The 25,548-nt window shown below is 35.3% G+C and overlaps 2 protein-coding genes and 1 pseudogene across 3 annotated transcripts in view; 1 reads left to right on the forward strand and 2 right to left on the reverse strand.

Moving 5' to 3' along the window:
* The window catches only part of LOC138314402 (centrosomal protein of 104 kDa-like), a 45,132-nt gene extending 22,331 nt beyond the window's left edge, over positions 1 to 22,801 (forward strand). For both annotated transcript variants that reach the window (XM_069254718.1, XM_069254725.1), the window contains 13 exons: positions 1,058 to 1,225; positions 1,560 to 1,621; positions 1,871 to 1,943; positions 2,932 to 2,997; positions 3,132 to 3,256; positions 3,530 to 3,773; positions 5,531 to 5,626; positions 5,829 to 5,876; positions 6,563 to 6,630; positions 6,907 to 7,015; positions 9,344 to 9,482; positions 10,298 to 10,444; positions 20,429 to 22,801. In XM_069254718.1, coding sequence (XP_069110819.1) covers positions 1,058 to 1,225; positions 1,560 to 1,621; positions 1,871 to 1,943; positions 2,932 to 2,997; positions 3,132 to 3,256; positions 3,530 to 3,773; positions 5,531 to 5,626; positions 5,829 to 5,876; positions 6,563 to 6,630; positions 6,907 to 7,015; positions 9,344 to 9,482; positions 10,298 to 10,444; positions 20,429 to 20,487 — 1,404 coding nt within the window. In that variant the 3' untranslated portion in view covers positions 20,488 to 22,801. The remainder of the gene's footprint in view (positions 1 to 1,057; positions 1,226 to 1,559; positions 1,622 to 1,870; positions 1,944 to 2,931; positions 2,998 to 3,131; positions 3,257 to 3,529; positions 3,774 to 5,530; positions 5,627 to 5,828; positions 5,877 to 6,562; positions 6,631 to 6,906; positions 7,016 to 9,343; positions 9,483 to 10,297; positions 10,445 to 20,428) is intronic.
* LOC138314342 (uncharacterized) lies at positions 7,602 to 8,406 on the reverse strand (annotated as a pseudogene).
* Positions 22,802 to 23,365: 564 nt separating the features above from the next.
* LOC138314416 (lisH domain-containing protein ARMC9-like) overlaps positions 23,366 to 25,548 on the reverse strand; it is a 48,397-nt gene continuing 46,214 nt past the window's right edge. Inside the window, 1 exon segment of the mRNA XM_069254738.1 lies at positions 23,366 to 25,428. Coding sequence (XP_069110839.1) covers positions 25,364 to 25,428 — 65 coding nt within the window. The 3' untranslated portion in view covers positions 23,366 to 25,363.

A 25,548-nucleotide genomic window follows, 5' to 3' on the forward strand; every position in this document is an offset into this window, starting at 1 on the left:
AATACTAATTCCCCATTTGCTGTGAACAATCGATATCCAGCAATTCTGAAGTGTATGGATTGTAGCATGTTTAAAGTAGGATGTTAAAACAAATTAATTTGACCTTCATTCAAACTTTGTTCATGATCTTTATCTTATTCAAAGTTCAGTCAAAATCTTTTCAAATGAATAGCTTTCTTATGTCTTCAAATGAATGATATTGATTTGTCCAAAAGAGATGACCCTGATTTTCGGAAATAAACATAAAATCGTCAGTACACTTCCAACATTTCAATTAATATGTTCCATCTTTAGGATATTCAGCATTTCAAAATGACAACTACAAATATTTTTGCGAATAATATAGAACAATGGAGTTTTTTTCATTTTGGTAGCGTGCAAGTACGCACAAAAAATGCGCATTGCATCATTACGTCATGCCGTTGTTCAAAACGACGTCACAATAGATGTTATGCATATCACTACACCAATGGGAGTTATAGGAGAATTATGATACCATAAATTCCCCTTTTTGGTTGGAAAGGTTATATAGCGTCAGTCCCGAGCAAATGGAAATATTTAGATCAATGACTTTAATCTTTGTTATATGATTAATATGTGTATGATTGATCAGGTGGTCAAAGCCTAGTAAATGTGTGTATTTTAATCAGATGGCCAAAGCCTAATAAATGTGTGTGTTTTGATCAGCTTGCCAAAGCCTAATGAATATGCATGTTTTGATCAGGTGGCCAAAGCCTAATGAATATGCATGTTTTGATCAGGTTGCCAAAGCCTAAAGAATATGCATGTTTTGATCAGGTGGCCAAAGCCTAATTAAGGTGTGTGTTTTGATCAGGTGGCCAAGGCCTAAAGAATATGCATGTTTTGATCAGGTGGCCAAAGCCTAATAAATGTGTGTGTTTTGATCAGGTTGCCAAGGCCTAATAAATGTGTTTGTTTTGATCAGGTGGCCAAAGCCTAATAAATGTATGTATTTTGATCAGGTGAACAAAGCCTAATAAATGTGTGTATTTTGATCAGGTGGACCAAACCTAATAAATGTATGTATTTTGATCAGGTGGCCAAAGCTTACAGTAAGACATGGTCCTACCGTGAGGACGCCCTGTTGGCTGTGTATAAACAGATGTCAGAGATGTCTACTTCAGCCTCAAAGGACGAGGTGAAATCTGCGCTGAAGGGAGCAGTGTATCTCTGTAAACGTGCCATCCGAGATAAAGTTTACGCTGTAAGTGTCTAACTTAAGTGTGAAAAGAAAAATGTCTGAAACGGAGCAAAAGTCCTTTAAAATGATTTAATTATATAAATGTTTTTGTTTATGACAAAAATATCTAATTCATTGCCTTTCCTTTTTAATTTCATTAAATACAGTCAATCCATGAAAATCCGGATGCCAATGGTCTGGACAACTCAGGACAGAAATGTTAGGCAATCAATTTGATTTACTAGTTAAACAGGATCTGGCCGTTCGAAAATTTAACCAATCCAGATGATTTGAATTGGGGAAACAAGTGTTTGGGCTATCGAGGAAACACTTTATAAAATATTTTGTATGTTTATAGGTATTTAAAGCTGGACTTCATCTGCTCAAGATGCTGCTCACAGAATATATACCAAAACACAGGTAAATACAGACAATTTATTTAACACAGAGGCAAGCTAGCCTCACAAAGTATATCCCTAACAGACACTCACTGAAGGTAACCCACATAGCCTAATTACATCTTGGGGAAAGAAATTTTCTCTTCGGATCATTCAGTTGAATACATGATTAATTTATTTATAAGTTGTAGTTCAGGTAGGTTGTACATATAGATGAAGATTTTGATGTATTTACCTCAATTTTACAATAATTTGATGTGAACTTTTCCAGATTAGGCAAGTCTGATATTGTACACACGGTGGAGCTGGTCATCACTGAACTGTTTAACAAGGCAGCTGATACGGTTTGTAACTTTTGTTAGTCTTACGACACTGTAAAGTAGATACGGTATTATCACAATTACACTAACACATTGTGTGTATATTATCAGTCACTTTTATTGAGTTTATTTTTAGCTCACCTTGGTCCTTCGGATACTGCGATACCGCAGCATCTGTTGTCCGTCTGTCGTCAGTAATCAACTTCTTTATCTTAACCGCTGGTCAGAATTCAACGAAATTTGCCTGGTAGCATCCTTATGGGGCACTAACTGAAAATTGTACAAATTATTGGGCTGATCCCTCGGTGGCCTGAGGGGCGGGGCCAAAAGTGTTAATTTAGCTATTGCCATATAAACAACTTCTTCTCTGAAACTAAGCATTGGATAGCACTCATATTGCATTGGTAACATCCTTATGGGGTGATAATTCAAATTTGTACCAATGGTGGGGCTGATCCCCTGGGGGTCTGAGGGGTGGGGTCAAAAGAGTCAATTTGGCTATTTCCATATTTATATAAATAACTTCTTCTCTGAAACTAAGCATGGGATAGCACTCATAATGCAATGGTAGCATCCTTATAGGGTGGGGATGCAAAATTGTACATATGGTGAGGCTGACACCCGGGAGCCTGAGGGATCAGGGCCAAAAGTGTCAATTTGGCTATTTCCATAAAATCAACTTCTCAGAAACTAAGCATTGGATAGCATCCTTATGGAGTGGGGATTCAAAATTGTACAAATGGTGGGGCCAAAAGGGTCAATTTTGCTATTTTTAATAGTTTTTTATGATAATTACTAAATAAACCAGGTGAGCAATAGAGGCCCAGAGGGCCTCTTGTATTTTTCATAAATATTGACATTAACACATCATGTGTCATACTTTAAAGTTTATGATTAAAATGTATGTCTTTATCACATTTTGGACAACATTTGATTAAACTTCAAATTAACATTTTGAGCAAGGATTTTAACTTATACTATCTTTAAGTTAACCTTTTGATTGCTATTCCAGGCTGCCAGGAACCGAGACGATGCTAAGAATTTCACCAGAGAAATGGCAAACTTTCCGGAAGTGCGAGTATGTATTGTTGGAATGAAATTATAATTCAAGCACTTCTTGCATGTAAAATGTTGATATTAAAATGAATTAAGCAGAAACAGAACTCAGTTCTATCTGATTTAGTCTGATTTATCTGTGATCTGTGTTGCCAGCCAACCAATGTTGTGCCACACGAAAGTCTGAAGCCTATAAAGATGACACTAGCACCACGACCCGGCCAGTCTCGTGTGGAGATCGTGGAGATGTTGTACAAGAGTCTCGGCATTAAGGGAAACACGTATGTACAAAGTCAAGGCCACCACATTTAAACACACTTGGGAAAGATGTCTGTAGTAAAGGGCAACTTAATTCTATTTATTTGTTTAAGAGGAAGGTTTGCTCAAAGGCAACAATGCCATGACAACAATTTTAAGGTAGTATATTTGAAGTATGCCAGCATATACACTCCCATGTTGTAAAAAATTTTACAAAAATAAGTTAAATCTTGAATGATTCAGCATCGTTGGGTACCCATGCAAGTACAACTTACTATAAAATGGATTGTTTACAGAGGAATGACGATTGACAACATTATGAACTTCTGTGTGGTGGCGTTAGGTCACACAGCTGGAGAGGTCAGGGACGTATCAGAGAGGATTATTAGAACTTTGTACAAAGAAAATCCTGGTGACCGTCAGACCATCAAAGATCATTTACCACCGGACGACGAGAGGACACGCAAAAACACAATGTATCGACAATTATTTGAATATTTTGACAAGGTGGATGGTAAACCCAGCAAGTCTGATGTAAAGGTATTTATCTACAGTTGTATTAGTCTGATGTAAAGGTATTTATCTATACAGTTATATTAGTCTGATGTAAAGGTATTTATCTGTACAGGTATATTAGTCTGATGTAAAGGTATTTATCTATAGTTATATTAGTCTGATATAGGTATATAAGGTATATATCTGTACAGGTATATTAGTCTGATGTAAAGGTATTTATCTATACAGTTATATTAGTCTGATGTAAAGGTATTTATCTATACAGTTATATTAGTCTGATGTAAAGGTATTTATCTGTACAGTTATATTAGTCTGATGTAAAGGTATTTATCTACTGTACAGTTATATTAGTCTGATATAAAGGTATTTATCTATATAGTTATATTAGTCTGATATAAAGGTATTTATCTATACAGTTATATTAGTCTGATATAAAGGTATTTATCTGTACAGTTATATTAGTCTGATGTAAAGGTATTTATCTATACAGTTATTAGTTGATGTAAAGGTATTTATCTATACAGTTATATTAGTCTGATGTAAAGGTATTTATCTTACAGTTATATTAGTCTGATGTAAAGGTATTTATTGCTGATGTCTATTACAGTTATATTAGTCTGATGTAAAGGTCTGATTAAAGGATTTATCTATACAGTTTATATTAGTCTGATGTAAAGGTATTTATCTATACAGTTATATTAGTCTGATGTAAAGGTATTTATCTGTACAGTTATATTAGTCTGATTAAAGTATTTAGTACAGTTATATTAGTCTGATGTAAAGGTATTTATCTATACAGTTATATTATAGTCTGATGTAAAGGTATTTATCTATACAGTTATATTAGTCTGATGTAAAGGTATTTATCTATAGTTATATTAGTCTGATCTAAAGGTATTTATCTGTACAGTTATATTAGTCTGATGTAAAGGTATTTATCTATACAGTTATATTAGTCTGATGTAAAGGTATTTATCTATACAGTTATATTAGTCTGATGTAAAGGTATTTATCTGTACAGTTATATTAGTCTGATGTAAAGGTATTTATCTATACAGTTATATTAGTCTGATGTTAAAAAGGTATTTATTATCTTAAGTTATATTTCTTGGTAAAGGTATTTATCTGTACAGTTATATTAGTCTGATGTAAAGGTATTTATCTATACAGTTATATTAGTCTGATGTAAAGGTATTTATCTATACAGTTATATTAGTCTGATGTAAAGGTATTTATCTGTACAGGTATATTAGTCTGATGTAAAGGTATTTATCTATACAGTTATATTAGTCTGATGTAAAGGTATTTATCTATACAGTTATATTAGTCTGATGTAAAGGTATTTATCTGTACAGTTATATTAGTCTGATCTAAAGGTATATTATAAAGGTAAAGGTATTTATCTGTACAGTTATATTAGTCTGATGTAAAGGTATTTATCTATACAGTTATATTAGTCTGATGTAAAGGTATTTATCTGTACAGGTATATTAGTCTGATGTAAAGGTATTTATCTATACAGTTATATTAGTCTGATGTAAAGGTATTTATCTGTACAGGTATATTAGTCTGATGTAAAGGTATTTATCTATACAGTTATATTAGTCTGATGTAAAGGTATTTATCTATTAAGTTATATTAGTCTGATGTAAAGGTCTTTATCTATACAGTTATATTAGTCTGATGTAAAGATAAAAAAAAAATACAAATAATTTACATGACAACTTTTAAACAGTGACCTTAACCTGTTTGCTAATGAGTCTATGTTGGCCTAATTTTAGAGACAGAAGGCAGAGGAGGAGTCGAGAAAACAGGAGGAAATAGAGGCTCTACAAAACCAGCTACAACAACTGCGCAGTATGGCTGCAGGCAAACAGGTGTGTACTGAAACAAAAGGGACATAACTGTTGTGTCTATGTTTTGCTTGAGTTGCCTCTATTCACTTCTTAGTCTGTGGTATCAATGATGAAAAGGACTTTCTATCAATTTAGATATTTCTAGTACACTGCTTCTGTAAAATGGTTTTTGGATGTGTTTGATTTTATTGTAACATCCTGTAATGTCTTCTGTATGTTACAGCCTGTGGATGAGAATGTATTAAAGACAGAATCCAAGAAACCAACTAAGGTCAGTATGTGTTGCAAATTCTAACACAGAGCTCACACAATATTGATATCACACTTTCAATTTAGTATTTCATTTATATCAAAATGTTTATCCATTTCTCATGTATCTCCTTCAAACTATTAACAGTTGATATAGAAGGAAATAGCTGTGGGTATTAAGGTTTAATCATTTCTGTGTTTTTTGGGGAGTACTAAACACACACAGCACAATGTATACATGGGAGGCTGTCCATTACCTTAGCTGTTAACTCTTTCTCTACTTTATATTCTTTCCTGATTGCGTACTGGAAGAAGTTGTTAGCCTTGACCTCAGAATTTTTTGATAAAATGAGGGACAAAATGTCCAATTGTTTTGTGCTAATTCATTTAATTTAAACATGCTCAGTTTAGTGTAATCATTTAAACTTACTTAAAAAAATCTTATGAATTATTTAAAACCTGGATCAAGATATTATTTTGATATTGCAATCTGTAGCTAAGGTGCAACAAACTGCTATTTTTTATGATGATAACTTCTGTTTGATTTATCTAGTTCATCTGCCATCAAAACGACATACATGGTCAAAATGAATTAAGAACATTTATTTGGAACTTCAAATACTTTTCATATATCACTGCACTGAAAATTGGTTTAATGTGATAGGAAATTTATTGTGAAGAAAAGACTTATGTTTATATTTATTACAGAAAGTACTGAACAAATCGAAACCCAAACCTAAGGAAGATGATGATACGTCTGTGTACAACATGGATCAGTAAGTTTATAAATCCTGTATTGATCTTTTCCCTGTAGGTTTCTCTGAATTTTGATTCAGTATCTGTTGTCCATCTATGTTTACAAATAATATTGATTTGACTGCCATGTAAATACTGCTGTGTTGGAAAGTCAGTAGGAATGTTAGTGATGACTTATAACTCTTCTCTCTCCAATAAGAGAGTATATTTGGCTGGAATGACGAGGAGATTAATGTTAATCTCTTACAAAATTCAGGCTTAAGAGTGTAAATACTGAGTGTTGTTTGTACTTTCAGTATCTGTATATTCTGTGAGGAACACAACCCTAGCTTTACTGAGGATGGACTCGATTTACACTACTGGAAACATTGTCCTATGCTGAAACGCTGTACCAACTGTAAACAGGTAAATACAAAATCATTGTCTATGATATAAATAACATCTACAAAACCATTGTCTCTAATATTAGTTACATTACAAAACCATTGTCTCTGATATAAATTACACCTACAAAACCATTGTTTCTGATATAAATTGCATCTACAAAATCATTGTCCTTGATATGAATAGCATCTACAAAACTATTGTCTCTGATATAAATTACACCTACAAAACCATTGTTTCTGATATTAATAAAATCAACAAAACCATTGTCTCTGATATAAATAACATCTACAAAACCATTGTCTCTGATATAAATTACACCTACAAAACCATTGTCTCTGATATAAATAACATCTACTAAACCATTCTCTGATATAAATAACATCTACAAAACCATTGTCTCTGATATAAATTACACCTACAAACCATTGTCTCTGATATAAATTAAACCTACAAAATCATTGTCTCTGATATAAATTACACCTACAAAACCATTGTCTCTGATATAAATTACACCTACAAACCATTGTCTCTGATATAAATTAAACCTACAAAACCATTGTCTCTGATATAAGTTACATTACAAAACCATTGTCTCTGATATAAGTTACATTACAAAACCATTGTCTATGATATAAATTAAACCTACAAAACCATTGTCTCTGATATAAATTACACCTACAAAACTTTTGTCTCTGATATAAGTTACACCTACAAAACCATTGTCTCTGATATAAATTAAACCTACAAAACCACTGTCTCTGATATAAATTACAACTACAAAACCATTGTATCTGATATAAATAACATCTACAAAACCACTGTCTCTGATATAAATAACACCTACAAAACCATTGTCTCTGATATAAATAATATCTACAAAATCATTGTCTCTGATATACATTACACCTACAAAACCATTGTCTCTGATATAAATTACACCTACAAAACCAGTATCTCTGATATAAGTTACATTACAAAACCATTGTCTCTGATATAAATAATATCTACAAAATCATTGTCTCTGATATAAATTACACCTACAAAACCATTGTCTCTGAAATAAATTACACCTACAAACCATTGTCTCTGATATAAATTACACCTACAAAACCATTGTTTCTGAAATAAATTACACCTACAAAACCAGTATCTCTGATATAAATTACACCTACAAAACCAGTATCTCTGATATAAGTTACATTACAAAACCATTGTCTCTGATATAAATTACACCTACAAAACCATTGTCTCTGAAATAAATTACACCTACAAAACCATTGTCTCTGATATAAATTACACCTACAAAACCAGTATCTCTGATATAAGTTACATTACAAAACCATTGTCTCTGATATAAATTACACCTACAAAACCATTGTCTCTGATATAAATTACACCTACAAAACCATTGTCTCTGATATAAATAACACCTACAAAACCAGTATCTCTGATATAAATAACATCTACAAAACTTTTGTCTCTGATATAAATTAAACCTACAAAACCAATGTCTCTGAAATAAATTACAACTACAAAATCATTGTCTCTGATATAAATTACACCTACAAAATCATTACCTATAATATCACCATGCACCATTTTGTGTCCTGTTTTAGCTCTATTCTGTTGTTAGCTATAATATCACCATGCACCATTTTGTATCCTGTTTTAGCTCTGTTCTGTTGTTAGCTATAATATCACCATGCACCATTTTGTATCCTGTTTTAGCTTTATGATGTTGTTACCTATAATATCACCATGCACCATTTTGTGTCCTGTTTTAGCTTTACGCTGTTGTTACCTATACTATCACCATGCACCGTTTTGTATCCTATTTTAGCTTTATGCTGTTGTTACCTATAATATCACCATGCACCATTTTGTGTCCTGTTTTAGCTCTATTCTGTTGTTAGCTATAATATCACCATGCACCATTTTGTATCCTGTTTTAGCTCTATTATGTTGTTACCTATAATATCACCATGCACCATTTTGTGTCCTGTTTTAGCTTTATGCTGTTGTTACCTATAATATCACCATGCACCATTTTGTATCCTGTTTTAGCTCTATTATGTTGTTAGCTATACTATCACCATGCACCATTTTGTATCCTGTTTTAGCTTTATGATGTTGTTACCTATACTATCACCATGCACCATTTTGTATCCTGTTTTAGCTTTATGATGTTGTTACCTATAATATCACCATGCACCATTTTGTGTCCTGTTTTAGCTTTATGATGTTGTTACCTATAATATCACCATGCACCATTTTGTATCCTGTTTTAGCTTTATTCCATTGTTACCTATAATATCACCATGCACTGTTTTATATCCTGTTTTACAGGTTGTCGAGATTGCTAGCTATACAGATCACCTACTGACAGAGTGTGAGGCCAAAGGAAACTATGCAAAATGTCCGCAGTGTAGTGAAGCTATACCCAAGTCTGAGTACGCCCAGCACATTGCTGATAAAAGTTGTAAAGGTAAGCACAGATATTTTAGTCAATTTTGCCTTTTTTCTTTTGCTCATTTTTAGGTTTTGCATTATCCATCGTCACGTGCCATCCACATTGCGCCGTTCGCTGTGTGTAAACTTTTCATTCAAATGACTTCTTCTCAATCGCCAAAAGGCCCAGGGAACTGATATTTGGCCTGTGGCATGCTTGGGTAAGGGACTATCAAGTTTGTTTCTAAACGACTTCTTGTGAACATTTAAGAGGCCTATAGACCTGATGTTGGACCTGTGACATGTTGGGATGAAGGGCTACAAAGTTTGTTCAAATGAATGACCTTCATTCAAGGTCACAGGGGGCAAATAGGCTAAAATATTTAAACAACTTCTTGTGAATAACTAAGAGGCCTAGAGACCTTATATTTGGTTTGATTGATGCTGAAATGAAGGGCTACTAAGTTTGTTCAAATGAATGACATTGACCTTTATATAGGGTCACAAGTTTAAATAGGCTAAAACCTTTAAACGACTTTTTTGAATAACTAAGGTCTATAGACCTGATAATGGACTTGTAGCAAGTTGGCATGAAGGGATACCATGTTTATCAAAATGAAAGACCTTGACTGAAGGTCAAGGTCTAATTCATCAAATATATCAGAACCTGAACTTCTTTGTATTGCCTTAATTGTCTGTCACTACTATATTCTTTGTGTATTCAGATGACCTTTAAGGCCCATGGGCCTCTTGTTGATGAACTTTAAACCTGTTCCGTTGATATAGCCTTTCCTTTATATGATAGTTGAGACCTAACTCTTGGTTGATATTGTCTGTTGATGACTTTTGCAGCGTCTGAGCCGGATAAGAACCACTGTCCACTATGTCACCAGAACATCTCGGCTGGTGAGGATGGCTGGAAGAAACATCTGATGGGTAAAGATGGGTGTAAACAAAACCCTCGAAGACTTCTGGCGCTAAACAAACAGCCACCCCAGGGTAAGTTTACATGATTTTAACAAGATCACGGTCACCTTATCAAGATCACTTGGAGGTTTCTTTGTTTGTTCATTTTAATACTATATCTAAGGTGGAATCAAAAGTTTTGCAGTTTACCTTAAATTAGAAGTAAAACAGATCATTTTTTGTTATCCACAAAACTTGTCTGATGAAATCCTCTGGAACCTGAGGTGTAAATGTACATTTTTCTTTCAATTTTTGTTCGTTTATTGGTGTTCTGAAAAGTATGGTTTACAAGGTTACCAGGTGAATGAACATGGATTTTGATTATTTGATTCAGATGCATAATACTGTCTTGCTGAAATATATATGAAAACAAAATGGTTTCTGTGATCAACCCTTGTATTGTGTGTCTCCAGTTCTAGTATCAGATTGTCGGACATACACTATTTGTATCCACATATATAAATTATAAAGTTATCTTCCTTTGTCCAGTCTCCAGGACAACATTACAACCAGAGGACAGATTAGACTCCGAGTTTCTGATAGATCTTTTACAGACCAGGCCACTGGGGCAGCGTCTGTAGGGTATGACATCACAAATATATACTCTGTAGGATCAACACTGGTCTGTACTGTTGTAGGGTATGACATCACAAATATATACTCTGTAGGATCAACACTGGTCTGTACTGTTGTAGGGTATGACATCACAAATATATACTCTGTAGGATCAACACTGGTCTGTACTGTTGTAGGGTATGACACCACCCACAAATATATACTCTGTAGGATCAACACTGGTCTGTACTGTTGTAGGGTATGATACCACCCACAAATATATACTCTGTAGGATCAACACTGGTCTGTACTGTTGTAGGGTATGACATCACAAATATATACTCTGTAGGATCAACACTGGTCTGTACTGTTGTAGGGTATGACATCACAAATATATACTCTGTAGGATCAACACTGGTCTGTACTGTTGTAGGGGTATGTATGACATCACAAATATATACTCTGTAGGAACAACACGTGTCAGTGATCTGTAGGATCAACACTGGTCTGTACTGTTGTAGGGTATGACATCACAAATATATACTCTGTAGGATCAACACTGGTCTGTACTGTTGTAGGGTATGACATCACAAATATATACTCTGTAGGATCAACACTGGTCTGTACTGTTGTAGGGTATGACACCACCCACAAATATATACTCTGTAGGATCAACACTTGTCTGTACTGTTGTAGGGTATGATACCACCCACAAATATGTACTCTGTAGGATCAACACTGGTCTGTACTGTTGTAGGGTATGGCATCACAAATATATACTCTGTAGGATCAACACTGGTCTGTACTGTTGTAGGGTATGACATCACAAATATATAATCTGTAGGATCAACACTGGTCCGTACTGTTGTAGGGTATGATACCACCCACAAATATATACTCTGTAGGATCAACACTGGTCTGTACTGTTGTAGGGTATGACATCACAAATATATAATCTGTAGGATCAACACTGGTCTGTACTGTTGTAGGGTATGATACCACCCACAAATATATACTCTGTAGGATCAACACTGGTCTGTACTGTTGTAGGGTATGACATCACAAATATATACTCTGTAGGATCAACACTGATCTGTACTGTTGTAGGGTATGATACCACCCACAAATATATACTCTGTAGGATCAACACTGGTCTGTACTGTTGTAGGGTATGACATCACAAATATATACTCTGTAGGATCAACACTGGTCTGTACTATTGTAGGGTATGACACCACCCACAAATATATACTCTGTAGGATCAACACTGGTCTGTACTGTTGTAGGGTATGATACCACCCACAAATATATACTCTGTAGGATCAACACTGGTCTGTACTGTTGTAGGGTATGACACCACCCACAAATATATACTCTGTAGGATCAACACTGGTCTGTACTGTTGTAGGGTATGATACCACCCACAAATATATACTCTGTAGGATCAACACTGGTCTGTACTGTTGTAGGGTATGACACCACCCACAAATATATACTCTGTAGGATCAACACTGGTCTGTACTGTTGTAGGGTATGATACCACCCACAAATATATACTCTGTAGGATCAACACTGGTCTGTACTGTTGTAGGGTATGACACCACCCACAAATATATACTCTGTAGGATCAACACTGGTCTGTACTGTTGTAGGGTATGATACCACCCACAAATATATACTCTGTAGGATCAACACTGGTCTGTACTGTTGTAGGGTATGACACCACCCACAAATATATACTCTGTAGGATCAACACTGGTCTGTACTGTTGTAGGGTATGACACCACCCACAAATATATACTCTGTAGGATCAACACTGGTCTGTACTGTTGTAGGGTATGACATCACCCACAAATATATACTCTGTAGGATCAACACTGGTCTGTACTGTTGTAGGGTATGACATACACCCACAAATATATACTCTGTAGGATCAACACTGGTCTGTACTGTTGTAGGTTATGATACACCCACAAATATATACTCTGTAGGATCAACACTGGTCTGTACTGTTGTAGGGTATGACATCACAAAATATATACTCTGTAGGAACAACACTGGTATGTACTGTTGTAGGGTATGACACACATTGTATTAGGGTATGACACCACCCACAAATATGTGTCTCTCTTGTATCATTGACATGTCAGCTGGTGTCTCTCTTGTATTATAGATACATCAGCTTGTGTCTCTCTTGTATCAAATACATGTCAGCTTGTATCAGACACTTCAGCTTGGATCTCTCTTTTGTCATAGATACGTTATATATAATTAGTTTAGATATCTTTTGCATCAAATACATGACAGGTTGTGTCTCTTTTGTATCATAGACACGCCAGTTTGTGTCTTTCTTGGATTATATACATGTCAGTTTGTGTCTCTCTTGTATCAAGGACATGTCAGCTTGTGTCTCTCTTGTATCAAGGACATGTCAGCTTGTGTCTCTCTTGTATCAAGGACATGTCAGCTTGTGTCTCTCTTGTATCATATACACGCCAGCTTCCGTCTCTTGTATCCCAGACATTTCAGGTTGTGTCTCCTGTATCATAGACATGTAAGGTTGTGTCTCTCTTGTATCATAGATACGTTTGTTTGGATATCTTTTGTATCATAGACACGTCAGCTTGTGTCTCTCTTGTATCATAGACACGTCAGCTTGTGTCCCTCTTGTATCATAGACAAGTCAGCTTGTGTCTCTCTTGTATCATAGACATGTCAGCTTGTGTCCCTCTTGTATCATAGTCACGTCAGCTTGTGTCCCTCTTGTATCATAGACACGTCAGCTTGTGTCCCTCTTGTATCATAGACACGTCAGCTTGTGTCCCTCTTGTATCATAGACAAGTCAGCTTGTGTCTCTCTTGTATCATAGACACGTCAGCTTGTGTCCCTCTTGTATCATAGTCACGTCAGCTTGTGTCCATCTTGTATCATAGACACGTCAGCTTGTGTCCCTCTTGTATAATAGACACGTCAGCTTGTGTCCCTCTTGTATCATAGACACATCAGCTTGTGTCTCTCTTGTGTTATAGACACGTCAGCTTGTGTCTCTCTTGTTAGCCCACCATCATCAGATGGTGGGCTATTCAAATCGCCTTTCGTCCGTGGTCCGTGGTCCGTCCGTCCGTCCTTCCGTCTGTCCGTCCTTCCGTCCGTCCGTCCTTCCGTCCTCCGTCCTTCCGTCCGTCCTTCCTTCCATCCGTCCTTCCATCCCTCCGTCCTTCCGTTAACAATTCTTGTTACCTCTATTTCTCAGAAAGTACTGAAGGGATCTTTCTCATATTGCATATGTCGGTTCCCCTAGGACCCTAGTTGTGCATATTGCATTTTGGGACCGATCGATGAACAAGATGGCCAACAGGCGGCCATCTTGGATTTTGATAGTTAAAATTTGTTACCGCTATTTCTCAAAAAGTGCTGAAGGGATCTTTCTCAAATTTCATATACAGGTTCCTCTACAACCCTAGTTGTGCGTATTGCATTTGGGACCGATCGATGAACAAGATGGCCGACAGGCGACCATCTTGGATTTTGATAGTTAAAGTTTGTTACCGCTATTTCTCAAAAAGTACTGAAGGGATCTTTCTCAATCTCATATACAGGTTCCCCTAGGTCCTAGTTGTGCATATTGCATTTGGGACCGTCGATGAACAAGATGGCGACAGGCGCCATCAGTTTTACCGCTATTTCTCAAAAAGTGCTTAAGGGATCTTTCTCAAATTTCATATACAGGTTCCCCTAGGACCCTAGTTGTGCATATTGCATTTTGGGACTGATCGATGAACAAGATGGCTGACAGGCGGCCATCTTGGATTTTGATAGTTAAAGTTTGTTACCACTATTTCTCAAAAAGTGCTTAAGGGATCTTTCTCAAATTTCATATACAGGTTCCCCTAGGATCCTTGTTGTGCATTTTGCATTTTCGGACCGAAAGGTGCACAAGATGGCCGACGGGACACCATCTTAGATTTTGATAGTTGAAGCTTGTTACCGCTATTTCTTAGAAAGTACTGAAGGGATATGTCTCAAATTTCATGTGCAGGTTCCTCTAGGTCCCTGGTTATGCATATTGCATTTTGGTAACGATCGATCATCAAGATGGCCGACAGGACGCCATCTTGGATTTTGACAATTGAAGTTTTTTGCCCAATATATCTTAGAATGTACTGAAGGGATTCGTCTCAAATTGTATGTGCAGGTCTTCTAGGGGTCTAGTTGTGCATATTGCATTTTAGGACAGATCAGTGAATAAGATGGCCGACAGGTAGCCATCTTGGATTTTGATAATTGAAGTTTGTTACTGTTAAATATCTGTTAAGTAGTCAAAGGATATTTCTCAAATTTCATGTGTAGTAATATGTAGTAAAAGCTTGAAAAGCAGAGAAAAGATCCCTCTTTCCTTTGTCAGACAAAGATCGTTCTTAGGTGGGCACCAAAATCCCTCTGGTATCATAGACACGTCAGCTTGTGTCACTCTTTTATCATAGACAAGTCAGCTTGTGACCCTCTTGTATCATAGACACGTCAGCTTGTGTCTATCTTGTATTAGACACGTCAGCTTGTGTCTCTCTTGTATCATAGACACGTCAGCTTGTTTCCATTTTGTATCATAGACACGTCAGCTTGTGTCTCTCTTGTATCATAGACACATCAGCTTGTGTCTCTCTTGTATCATAGACACGTCAGCTTGTGTCTCTCTTGTATCATAAACATGTCAGCTTGTGTCCCTCTTGTATCGTAGACACGTCAGCTTGTGTCCCTTATGTGTCATAGACACGTCAGCTTGTGTCTATCTTGTATTAGACACGTCAGCTTGTGTCTCTCTTGTATCATAGACACGTCAGCTTGTGTCCATCTTGTGTGATAGACACATCAGCTCGTGTCTCTCTTGTGTCATAGACAAGTCAGCTTGTTCTCTCTTGTATCATAGACACGTCAGCTTGTGTCCCTCTTGTATCATAGACACGTCAGCTTGTATCACTCTTGTATCATAGACATGTCAGCTTGTGTCCCTCTTGTATCATAGACACGTCAGCTTGTGTCTTTCTTGTTTTAGACACGTCAGCTTGTGTCTTTCTTGTATCATAGACACGTCAGCTTGTGTCACTCTTGTATCATAAGATACATCAGGTTATGTCTCTTGTATCACAGACACTTCAGGTTGTCTCTCTCTTGTATCATAGACACGTCAGCTTGTGTCTCTCTTGTATCATAGCCACATCAGCTTGTGTCTCTCTTGTATCATAGCCACATCAGCTTGTGTCCCTCTTGTGTCATAGACACGTCAGCTTGTGTCCCTCTTGTGTCATAGACACATCAGCTTGTGTCTCTTTTGTATCATAGACACGTCAGCTTGTGTCCCTCTTGTGTCATAGACACATCAGCTTGTGTCTCTTTTGTATCATAGACACATCAGCTTGTGTCCCTCTTGTGTCATAGACAGGTCAGCTTGTGTCCCTCTTGTGTCATAGACAGGTCAGCTTGTGTCCCTCTTGTGTCATAGACATATCAGCTTGTGTCACTCTTGTATCATAGACACGTCAGCTTGTGTCTCTTTTGTATCATAGACACATCAGCTTGTGTCCCTCTTGTATCATAGACACATCAGCTTGTGTCTCTCTTGTATCATAGACACGTCAGCTTGTGTCCCTCTTGTGTCATAGACACGTCAGCTTGTGTCCCTCTTGTGTCATAGACACATCAGCTTGTGTCTCTCTTGTGTCATAGACACATCAGCTTGTGTCTCTCTTGTATCATAGACACGTCAGCTTGTGTCCCTCTTGTATCATAGACACATCAGCTTGTGTCTCTCTTGTATCATAGACACGTCAGCTTGTGTCCCTCTTGTGTCATAGACATGTCAGCTTGTGTCCCTCTTGTGTCATAGACACATCAGCTTGTGTCTCTCTTGTATTATAGACATGTCAGCTTGTGTCTCTTTTGTATCATAGACACGTCAGCTTGTGTCTCTCTTTATCATATACACATCAGCTTCCGTCTCTTGTATCCCAGACATTTCAGGTTGTGTCTCTTGTATCATAGACATGTAAGGTTGTGTCCCTCTTGTATCATAGATACGTTAGTTTGGATATCTTTTGTATCATAGACACGTCAGCTTGTGTCCCTTTTGTATGTATCACAGACACTTCAGCTTGTGTCCCTCTTGTATCATATATATGTCAGCTGGTGTCTCTCTTGTATCATAGACAAATCAGCTTGTGTTGTTTTGTATCATAGACACATCAGTTTCTATCCTACTTATAAGATAGACATATGAGCTTATGTCCCTGTACTGTGTCAGTTTCTGTAACCTTGTACTTGTATGTTAGGCACTAGAATAGTGTTATGGTTATGGATTGTAGAAACTTGCTGTAACAGACGTACTTTTGTTTGACAGTATAATGACTTGTATAGACTAGCTGTATCAGAAGTACATTTGTTTGACTGTATAATGACTTGTATAGACTAGCTGTATCAGAAGTATATTTGTTTGACAGTATAATGACTTGTATAGACTAGCTGTATCAGAAGTTCTCCTGTTTGACAGTATAATGACTTGTATAGACTAGCTGTATCAGAAGTACATTTGTTTGACAGTATAATGACTTGTATAGACTAGCTGTATCAGAAGTACATTTGTTTAAAGGTATGACTTCTATAGACTAGCTGCATCAGAAGTACACTTGTTTGACTATATAATGACTTGTATACACTTGTTGTATTAGAAGTACATTTGTTTGACAGTATAATGACTTGTATAGATTAGTTGTATCAGAAATACATTTGTTTGACTGTATAATGACTTGTATATACTAGTTGTATCAGAAGTACATTTGTTTGACAGTATAATGACTTGTATAGACCAGCTGTATCAGAAGTACATTTGTTTGACTGTATAATGACTTGTATAGATTAGTTGTATTAGAAGTACACCTGTTTGACAGTATAATGACTTGTATAGACTAGTTGTATTAGAAGTACATTTGTTTGACAGTATAATGACTTGTATAGATTAGTTGTATTAGAAGTACACCTGTTTGACAGTATAATGACTTGTATAGACTAGCAGTATCAGAAGTACATTTGTTTGACAGTATAATGACTTGTATAGACTAGCTGTATCAGAAGTACATTTGTTTGACAGTATAATGACTTGTATAGACTAGCTGTATCAGACATACATTTGTTTGACAGTATAATGACTTGTATAGACTAGCTGTATCAGAAGTACATTTGTTTGACAGTATAATGACTTGTATAGACTAGCTGTATCAGAAGTACACCTGTTTGACAGTATAATGACTTGAATAGACTAGCTGTATCAGAAGTACATTTGTTTGACAGTATAATGACTTGTATAGACTAGCTGTATCAGACATACATTTGTTTGACAGTATAATGACTTGTATAGACTAGTTGTATCAGAAGTACATTTGTTTGACAGTATAATGACTTGTATATACTAGCTGTTTCAGAAGTACATTTGTTTGACAGTATAATGACTTGTATAGACTAGCTGTATCAGAAGTAAATTTGTTTAAAGGTATGACTTCTATAGACTAGCTGCATCAGAAGTACACTTGTTTGACTATATAATGACTTGTATACACTAGTTGTATTAGAAGTACATTTGTTTGACAGTATAATGACTTGTATAGACCAGCTGTATCAGAAGTACATTTGTTTGACTATATAATGACTTGTATAGATTAGTTGTATTAGAAGTACACCTGTTTGACAGTATAATGACTTGTATAGACTAGTTGTATTAGAAGTACATTTGTTTGATTGTATAATGACTTGTATAGATTAGTTGTATTAGAAGTACACCTGTTTGACAGTATAATGACTTGTATAGACTAGTTGTATTAGAAGTACATTTGTTTGACAGTATAATGACTTGTATAGATTAGTTGTATTAGAAGTACACCTGTTTGACAGTATAATGACTTGTATAGACTAGCAGTATCAGAAGTACATTTATTTGACAGTATAATGACTTGTATAGACTAGCAGTATCAGAAGTACATTTGTTTGACAGTATAATGACTTGAATAGACTAGCTGTATCAGAAGTACATTTGTTTGACAGTATAATGACTTGTATAGACTAGTTGTATTAGAAGTACATTTGTTTGATTGTATAATGACTTGTATAGATTAGTTGTATTAGAAGTACACCTGTTTGACAGTATAATGACTTGTATAGACTAGTTGTATTAGAAGTACATTTGTTTGACAGTATAATGACTTGTATAGATTAGTTGTATTAGAAGTACACCTGTTTGACAGTATAATGACTTGTATAGACTAGCAGTATCAGAAGTACATTTATTTGACAGTATAATGACTTGTATAGACTAGCAGTATCAGAAGTACATTTGTTTGACAGTATAATGACTTGAATAGACTAGCTGTATCAGAAGTACATTTGTTTGACAGTATAATGACTTGTATAGACTAGCTGTATCAGAAGTACATTTGTTTGACAGTATAATGACTTGTATAGACTAGCTGAATCAGAAGTACATTTGTTTAAAGGTATGACTTCTATAGACTAGCTGCATCAGAAGTACACTTGTTTGACTATATAATGACTTGTATACACTAGTTGTATTAGAAGTACACCTGTTTGACAGTATAATGACTTGTATAGATTAGTTGTATCAGAAGTACATTTGTTTGACTGTATAATGACTTGTATATACTAGTTGTATCAGAAGTACATTTGTTTGACAGTATAATGACTTGTATAGACCAGCTGTATCAGGAGTACATTTGTTTGGCTGTATAATGACTTGTATAGACTAGCTGTATCAGAAGTACATTTGTTTGACAGTATAATGACTTGTATAGACCAGCTGTATCAGGAGTACATTTGTTTTCAAGTATAATGACTTGTATAGACTAGCTGTATCAGAAGTACATTTGTTTGACAGTATAATGACTTGTAAAGACTAGCTGTATCAGAAGTACATTTGTTTGACAGTATAATGACTTGTATAGACCAGCTGTATCAGGAGTACATTTGTTTGGCTGTATAATGTCTTGTATAGACTAGCTGTATCAGAAGTACATTTGTTTGACTGTATAATGACTTGTATAGACTAGCTGTATCAGAAGTACATTTGTTTGACAGTATAATGTCTTGTATAGACTAGCTGTATCAGAAGTACATTTGTTTGACAGTATAATGACTTGTATAGACTAGCTGTATCAGACATACATTGGTTTGACAGTATAATGACTTGAGAAGATGTCGTTATGAAGATGTGGTATTGTCTGTGATGTTTGTATTAATGAAAGTGTTTTTAATTTAGCATGTAATTTATCAATGAAATATCTATTACTTTTATAAAATGTTCTCTTCCAGTGTTATGGTAAGTGATTGTAAGTTTGGGTAACATGTTCTGAAAATTTAACAATTACCATTATATAAAACATGTTGTCAATTGATTTATTCAGGTCAATCTAAAGGTCGAGCAGGAACAAAAGGAGGAGTTGGACGGGGTAAGAAACGGTAGTCTTGGTGGAAAATGATATTCTCAGGAATGATGGATTTGGTATACAGATTGACTGAGAGAAGGAGCCTTAATAAGGAAATGATTAGAAGTGTAACGAAGGAAACAGTTCAACAGAAGTATTACCAGAATCTCTAGGAATACAAGCAGCCCATGTAGTCATGGATTGGAATTTCATCACTATTTTAATGTTCATATGATTTTGATAAACATTTACGTGCTGAAAAAGACTGATTTTGTTCAATATCAAATTTAAACTGTTTTTTTCCCCTGACTGATCTCATTTCTCATTCAGTACTTTGTATAGTGACAATTGCTTAGTCTGTATTAATATTTAAGGTTAATTTAATTATCTGTCCTTATTTATGAAATAAAGAAAAATTCCCAGCAGTAAAGTCTGTTGGTCCTTACATTAAGTCTGGTTAATACTTGGAGGAAGGCAACTTCACACTAATACCAACACCTCCCTTATAATCTGTCCTTGTATGGTAAGTTTTATCATGTCATGTTCTGTTTGGGGTATGGGGGTGTCAGTTCTAGGTCATTGATCCCCTGGGTGGGGGTGTCAGTTCTAGGTCAGTGATTCCCTGGGTGGGGGTGTCAGTTCTAGGTCAGTGATTCCCTGGGTGGGGGTGTCAGTTCTAGGTCATTGATCCCCTGGATGGGGGTGTCAATTCTAGGTCAGTGATCCCCTGGGTGGGGGTGTTAGTTCTGAGTCCATCATCTCTGGGGTTAGTAATACTGAGGTGACACTCCATGTTCTCGTGTTGGTTGTTTTATGTTCCATAGTGTTTCCTCTGAAGTCAATACTCAGTATGAACTACATGAATGTTGTAGGATTCATTGGTCGTCGATATTTTATGTTTGGTGCTCTATAAGCTGGACTTGAGATTTATACAAAGCTACTGTAAACCGACTTTCTTTTGTGTACCATTTACCTTTGCAATTTTGCCATCCAAATAATTTCTAAAAAGTTAATTACCGCGAATAATTTTTGAAACTGAAATCACAAAATTTAATAGGCGTAAAATAAAGTTTGTTTATAGTATCTGTATAACGACCTGTGTAAAAAGTCAACACTGTCCGAGTTTCACCGCTGCCTTTATATAATTATACAACGTATCTCACTGTTGAAGATATCCACGATTCCCTGACTAGAGTAACACTTATACTTTTTATTTTAGTATATTTTAGAGCATCAGCTTGGGGAAAACTTGAATCCTTTAGCGATCAACTGATTTTTATAGCAACTTACAGACAATTAAATTGCAATACTCTGTTAGTTAAGTGGTATACTGTGTATGATACCTGCATTTGTTTATTGTTAGACGAGTATATTCACCTGAATGTTAAAAATGTTCCATATCAGTGTAATGTTAGTAACAAAGAGGATAAGTTCATCTGTTAATGTATTTCATTTTATTATGCAATTACAGTAAAAGCTTGTTATCTTGAAATCTACATGTTCGAATAACTTGAGCAGTGTAGTGAAAACTTTGGTTGAGACCAAAAATAAGTTTGAGTTAGCAAGGTTTGACTGTAATCTTATATATGTGTACATTGTCAGCTTCACTGCCAGAAAGGCAAAGGAGTATATAGTGTCCTAGAGCAACTTCGGATCCATACGGTGACAATTTCTCTGTATGGTTCAACAACCTTAGTAATTTCAGTGTCCTTTTATCTGATAAAGATGAGCTAAAGTACCATTGGATGTAAAGCAGAAAGGATACAAATACCTCATATAGAAAAAACCTAGTTCTTTATACTGTTAAAGGCGAGTGTCAACCTGTTGGGTCCTTGTGTATAATGTGTCTTGGACATGAAAAGTGATCCTGTATCTGTAGTTTTCTGTACACAAATATGTTAACCCAATAGTCTATAGCCATCTTGCCTCATCCGTCCATATTATTAATTACATGATCAAATACTATGTAGGTTATTTGCCAGGAAGGGAAATTTTTAATTCAAGATTTCTCTCATGAAGATGTGATAGTTAATTGTACAAGAATTGTGAAAATTTTGACCTACATACTTTACTGTAGTTCATATAGCAAACATTGTTTCCCACTTGATTGGAGTATGTTAAAGTGCTGCTTTCATGTACATTATATTATACTTATTTATAAATGACAGATTTCCTTTATTCAATAGACACATTCCATTCGAGAAACATGGATACATTTTTGACCACAGACTCTTGAGAAGAAGATTACAAATTGATTTTGTTATCTTTATAATAAAAACCTGTTGGTACAGTTTATATATCTGTGCACTCCCAACACTTGTGAAATATAACACCAATAAATAATTGATACTATGATGTACTTGCTGTGTGGTATATCAGACATCATCCTTGATACTCCAGGGGTTACTATTACTGTCATAACCGGTATGTCCATCCCTGCACTATGTAATAGAAAACTGAAGGCTCCATGTTGGAAACTAAATGAGCAGGTAGCTCTTTGCTTTGATGTACATCCAAAGAATCCAATAACGGTACACTATGGTTGACTGTGTTCATTTGAAGTTCACTCTCCCTCAAAGGAGATCTCTTCAGGCCTATGATTGGTCAGTTTTTTCTTTCTTAAGCTGCCTTCAGTTTTACTATGAGATAGTGAAAGGTCCAGTTTCACCAACATTCCTTAACCATAAGGAACTCCTTAAGTTAAAGGAAAGCATTACAGATTTCAAGGAAGGCTCCTTACTTAGAATGTTTTCCTTAAATTTGCAATGTTTCCAATGGAGAATTTTAAGTTAAGGAATTCCTTAAGGTTTAAGTGTTCATGAAACTGGACCCAGGGGTGGATATAACAATATTAAAATGAACCCTAGCTGGAGAATCTAGGATGATCAAACATGGTATAGACAATAATGACACAAATAAAGAATAATTTATTTATTACTAGTAGGAATGTTGTCAGAATGTAAAGTTAGTTCTACATGGGACGGCTGGGTAAGGCACAATTACTCAAAGCCATTCTCATTCTCGATATACTTCACTAACATTACATAACAAGGGGAGGTAACTGATAGATCTAGCGATAAGAAAATCTGAGATTCAACAATTCATATAACCATATCATTGCAGTAATCAATCCATGCCAAAAAATCATTTATCAATGAAGAAATTTTTTACAAATGATAGCTGTTAAAACACAAGTCACCTACCCTTGTTAGCCCTTTCTTTGACTAGAGAAACAGCAATCATTCCATCATAATTTACAATACAACTTAAACTAAACAATAAAATTGGAAATATTCTATGTATGTTTCTACATCCTGGTATTTATTAAGTTGAGATGGCAGAGAAAAGCCACAGATTTCCAAGAAAAATGTACAGCCTTTATCCAGTATGTTTAAATCTTGAAAACTAAAATTATCAAACCAAACTCTGCCATAACACAATGTTTAACCACTTGTGGCCTTTCTGTAAAATTGGAACTTGGCAAACACAGAAATCTCCCATCAATGAAATAATCATGAGTGAATTTCTGTAATATATGGGACATTATCTGTATTAAGTTAATAAGATTCATATTAACTAACATACACTAATCAATTGTTTATATAAAATTACCAGCTAGCACTAAAAGAATATAATAAAATAAACAAAAGAAAAATCAGATTCATTTGCTCCCAAAATCACAAAATTGTATTCATAACATAGTAACAAACTGATAATATCGAATTTGTCTGATTTTAGGTAAAAAAACATATGTCTGCTTAGGGTTATATTGGCAGAAAAATAGGATCGGTAGGTCGGGATTTTTTTTTTTTTTTTTTTTTTAGTGTCTTTCACTCTTAAAGGCCCACTACCTTTCCGGAGCAAAATATAATGATTTCTTAAAAACATTAATAACAATATAAAATATATACCGATGGCCTAAGAAGAGGTTGCAACACCAAACATATGCAAGATTTACCGCGTAATATATGAAAACAGTGGAGAGTCATTTCACTGTTTTGCCGTCTGGCGCAGAGATAGTCAACTACCGCGCGGTATTTAGGACGACGGCGGGAAACATAAGACGACCCGCGTTATAAAAATTAACATTTTATTAATTTTGATTAAATTGTTCAGAAGGTGATGATATATGTAGTATTAACGGTAAGTCAATAACTTTTGCGACTCTACAAAATTATCGATCTTGTTTTACATTCCCATTTTAAAAATAAAAAGCCGTTTCGGAAAGGTAGTGGGCCTTTAAAATAATGGCTGGAACCAGAGTCTGAGATCGAAATCCCAACTTTAAAAAATTTTTCGTAGAAAAGTGGGAAAAAAAATTGGGGTCGGGGGTAAAAAAATAGGGTCGGTGAGGTAACCCTCAACAGACATATTTTTTTGGCCTAATCTTACAACCTTTATTGAAACTCAAATAAATAATAGTTGCTGTAATATATTGGAGAGTATTTCATCACCACATCTACACAGTCAATAATTAGGCATAGGTTCACTTTATACTCCCGTACAACACATGACAGATCTATATAGTGAATAATAGGCCATTCACATGTTCATCTTTGCTCAAATTGAATTGGATCAATTTGCCTTCCATAACAGTAAGTACATGTATAAAGAACCAACAAAGATCTAGCTTTGAGATCATCAAACAATATTAGACTTAATTGGTTTAGCAAATTTGAATGCTATTTTGTTATATAATTTGTGATTGGCTACGCCTAACCTTAAAGCTGTATCATGATCTCTGTCCCTGTTATTGTGCAAAAAAGCATCGTACAAAAATAACAACATGTATACATTATATGTATCATGTAGAGATTGAACAAGTAACAACAAGAGGAATGTAATTTTAATGGCATCAAGTAATATAGTCCAGTAACTCATTAATAATGATTATGTTAACATGTTTTGATGTAGCTAGGATGTTGTGCTCGGGTCTGGTCTGGGACTGGCACTACTCTTAACTGATCCTCGCCTGGAGCCTGCAACAGATAATACAAAAAATAAACATTTCAACACACTACTCTTAGCTGATCCTCGCCTGGAGCTTGCAACAGATAATACAAAAAATAAACATTTCAACACAGACCTATTTGGTACCT

This window comes from Argopecten irradians, chromosome 1 (assembly GCF_041381155.1).
Source record: "Argopecten irradians isolate NY chromosome 1, Ai_NY, whole genome shotgun sequence".
Classification (NCBI taxonomy): domain Eukaryota; kingdom Metazoa; phylum Mollusca; class Bivalvia; order Pectinida; family Pectinidae; genus Argopecten; species Argopecten irradians.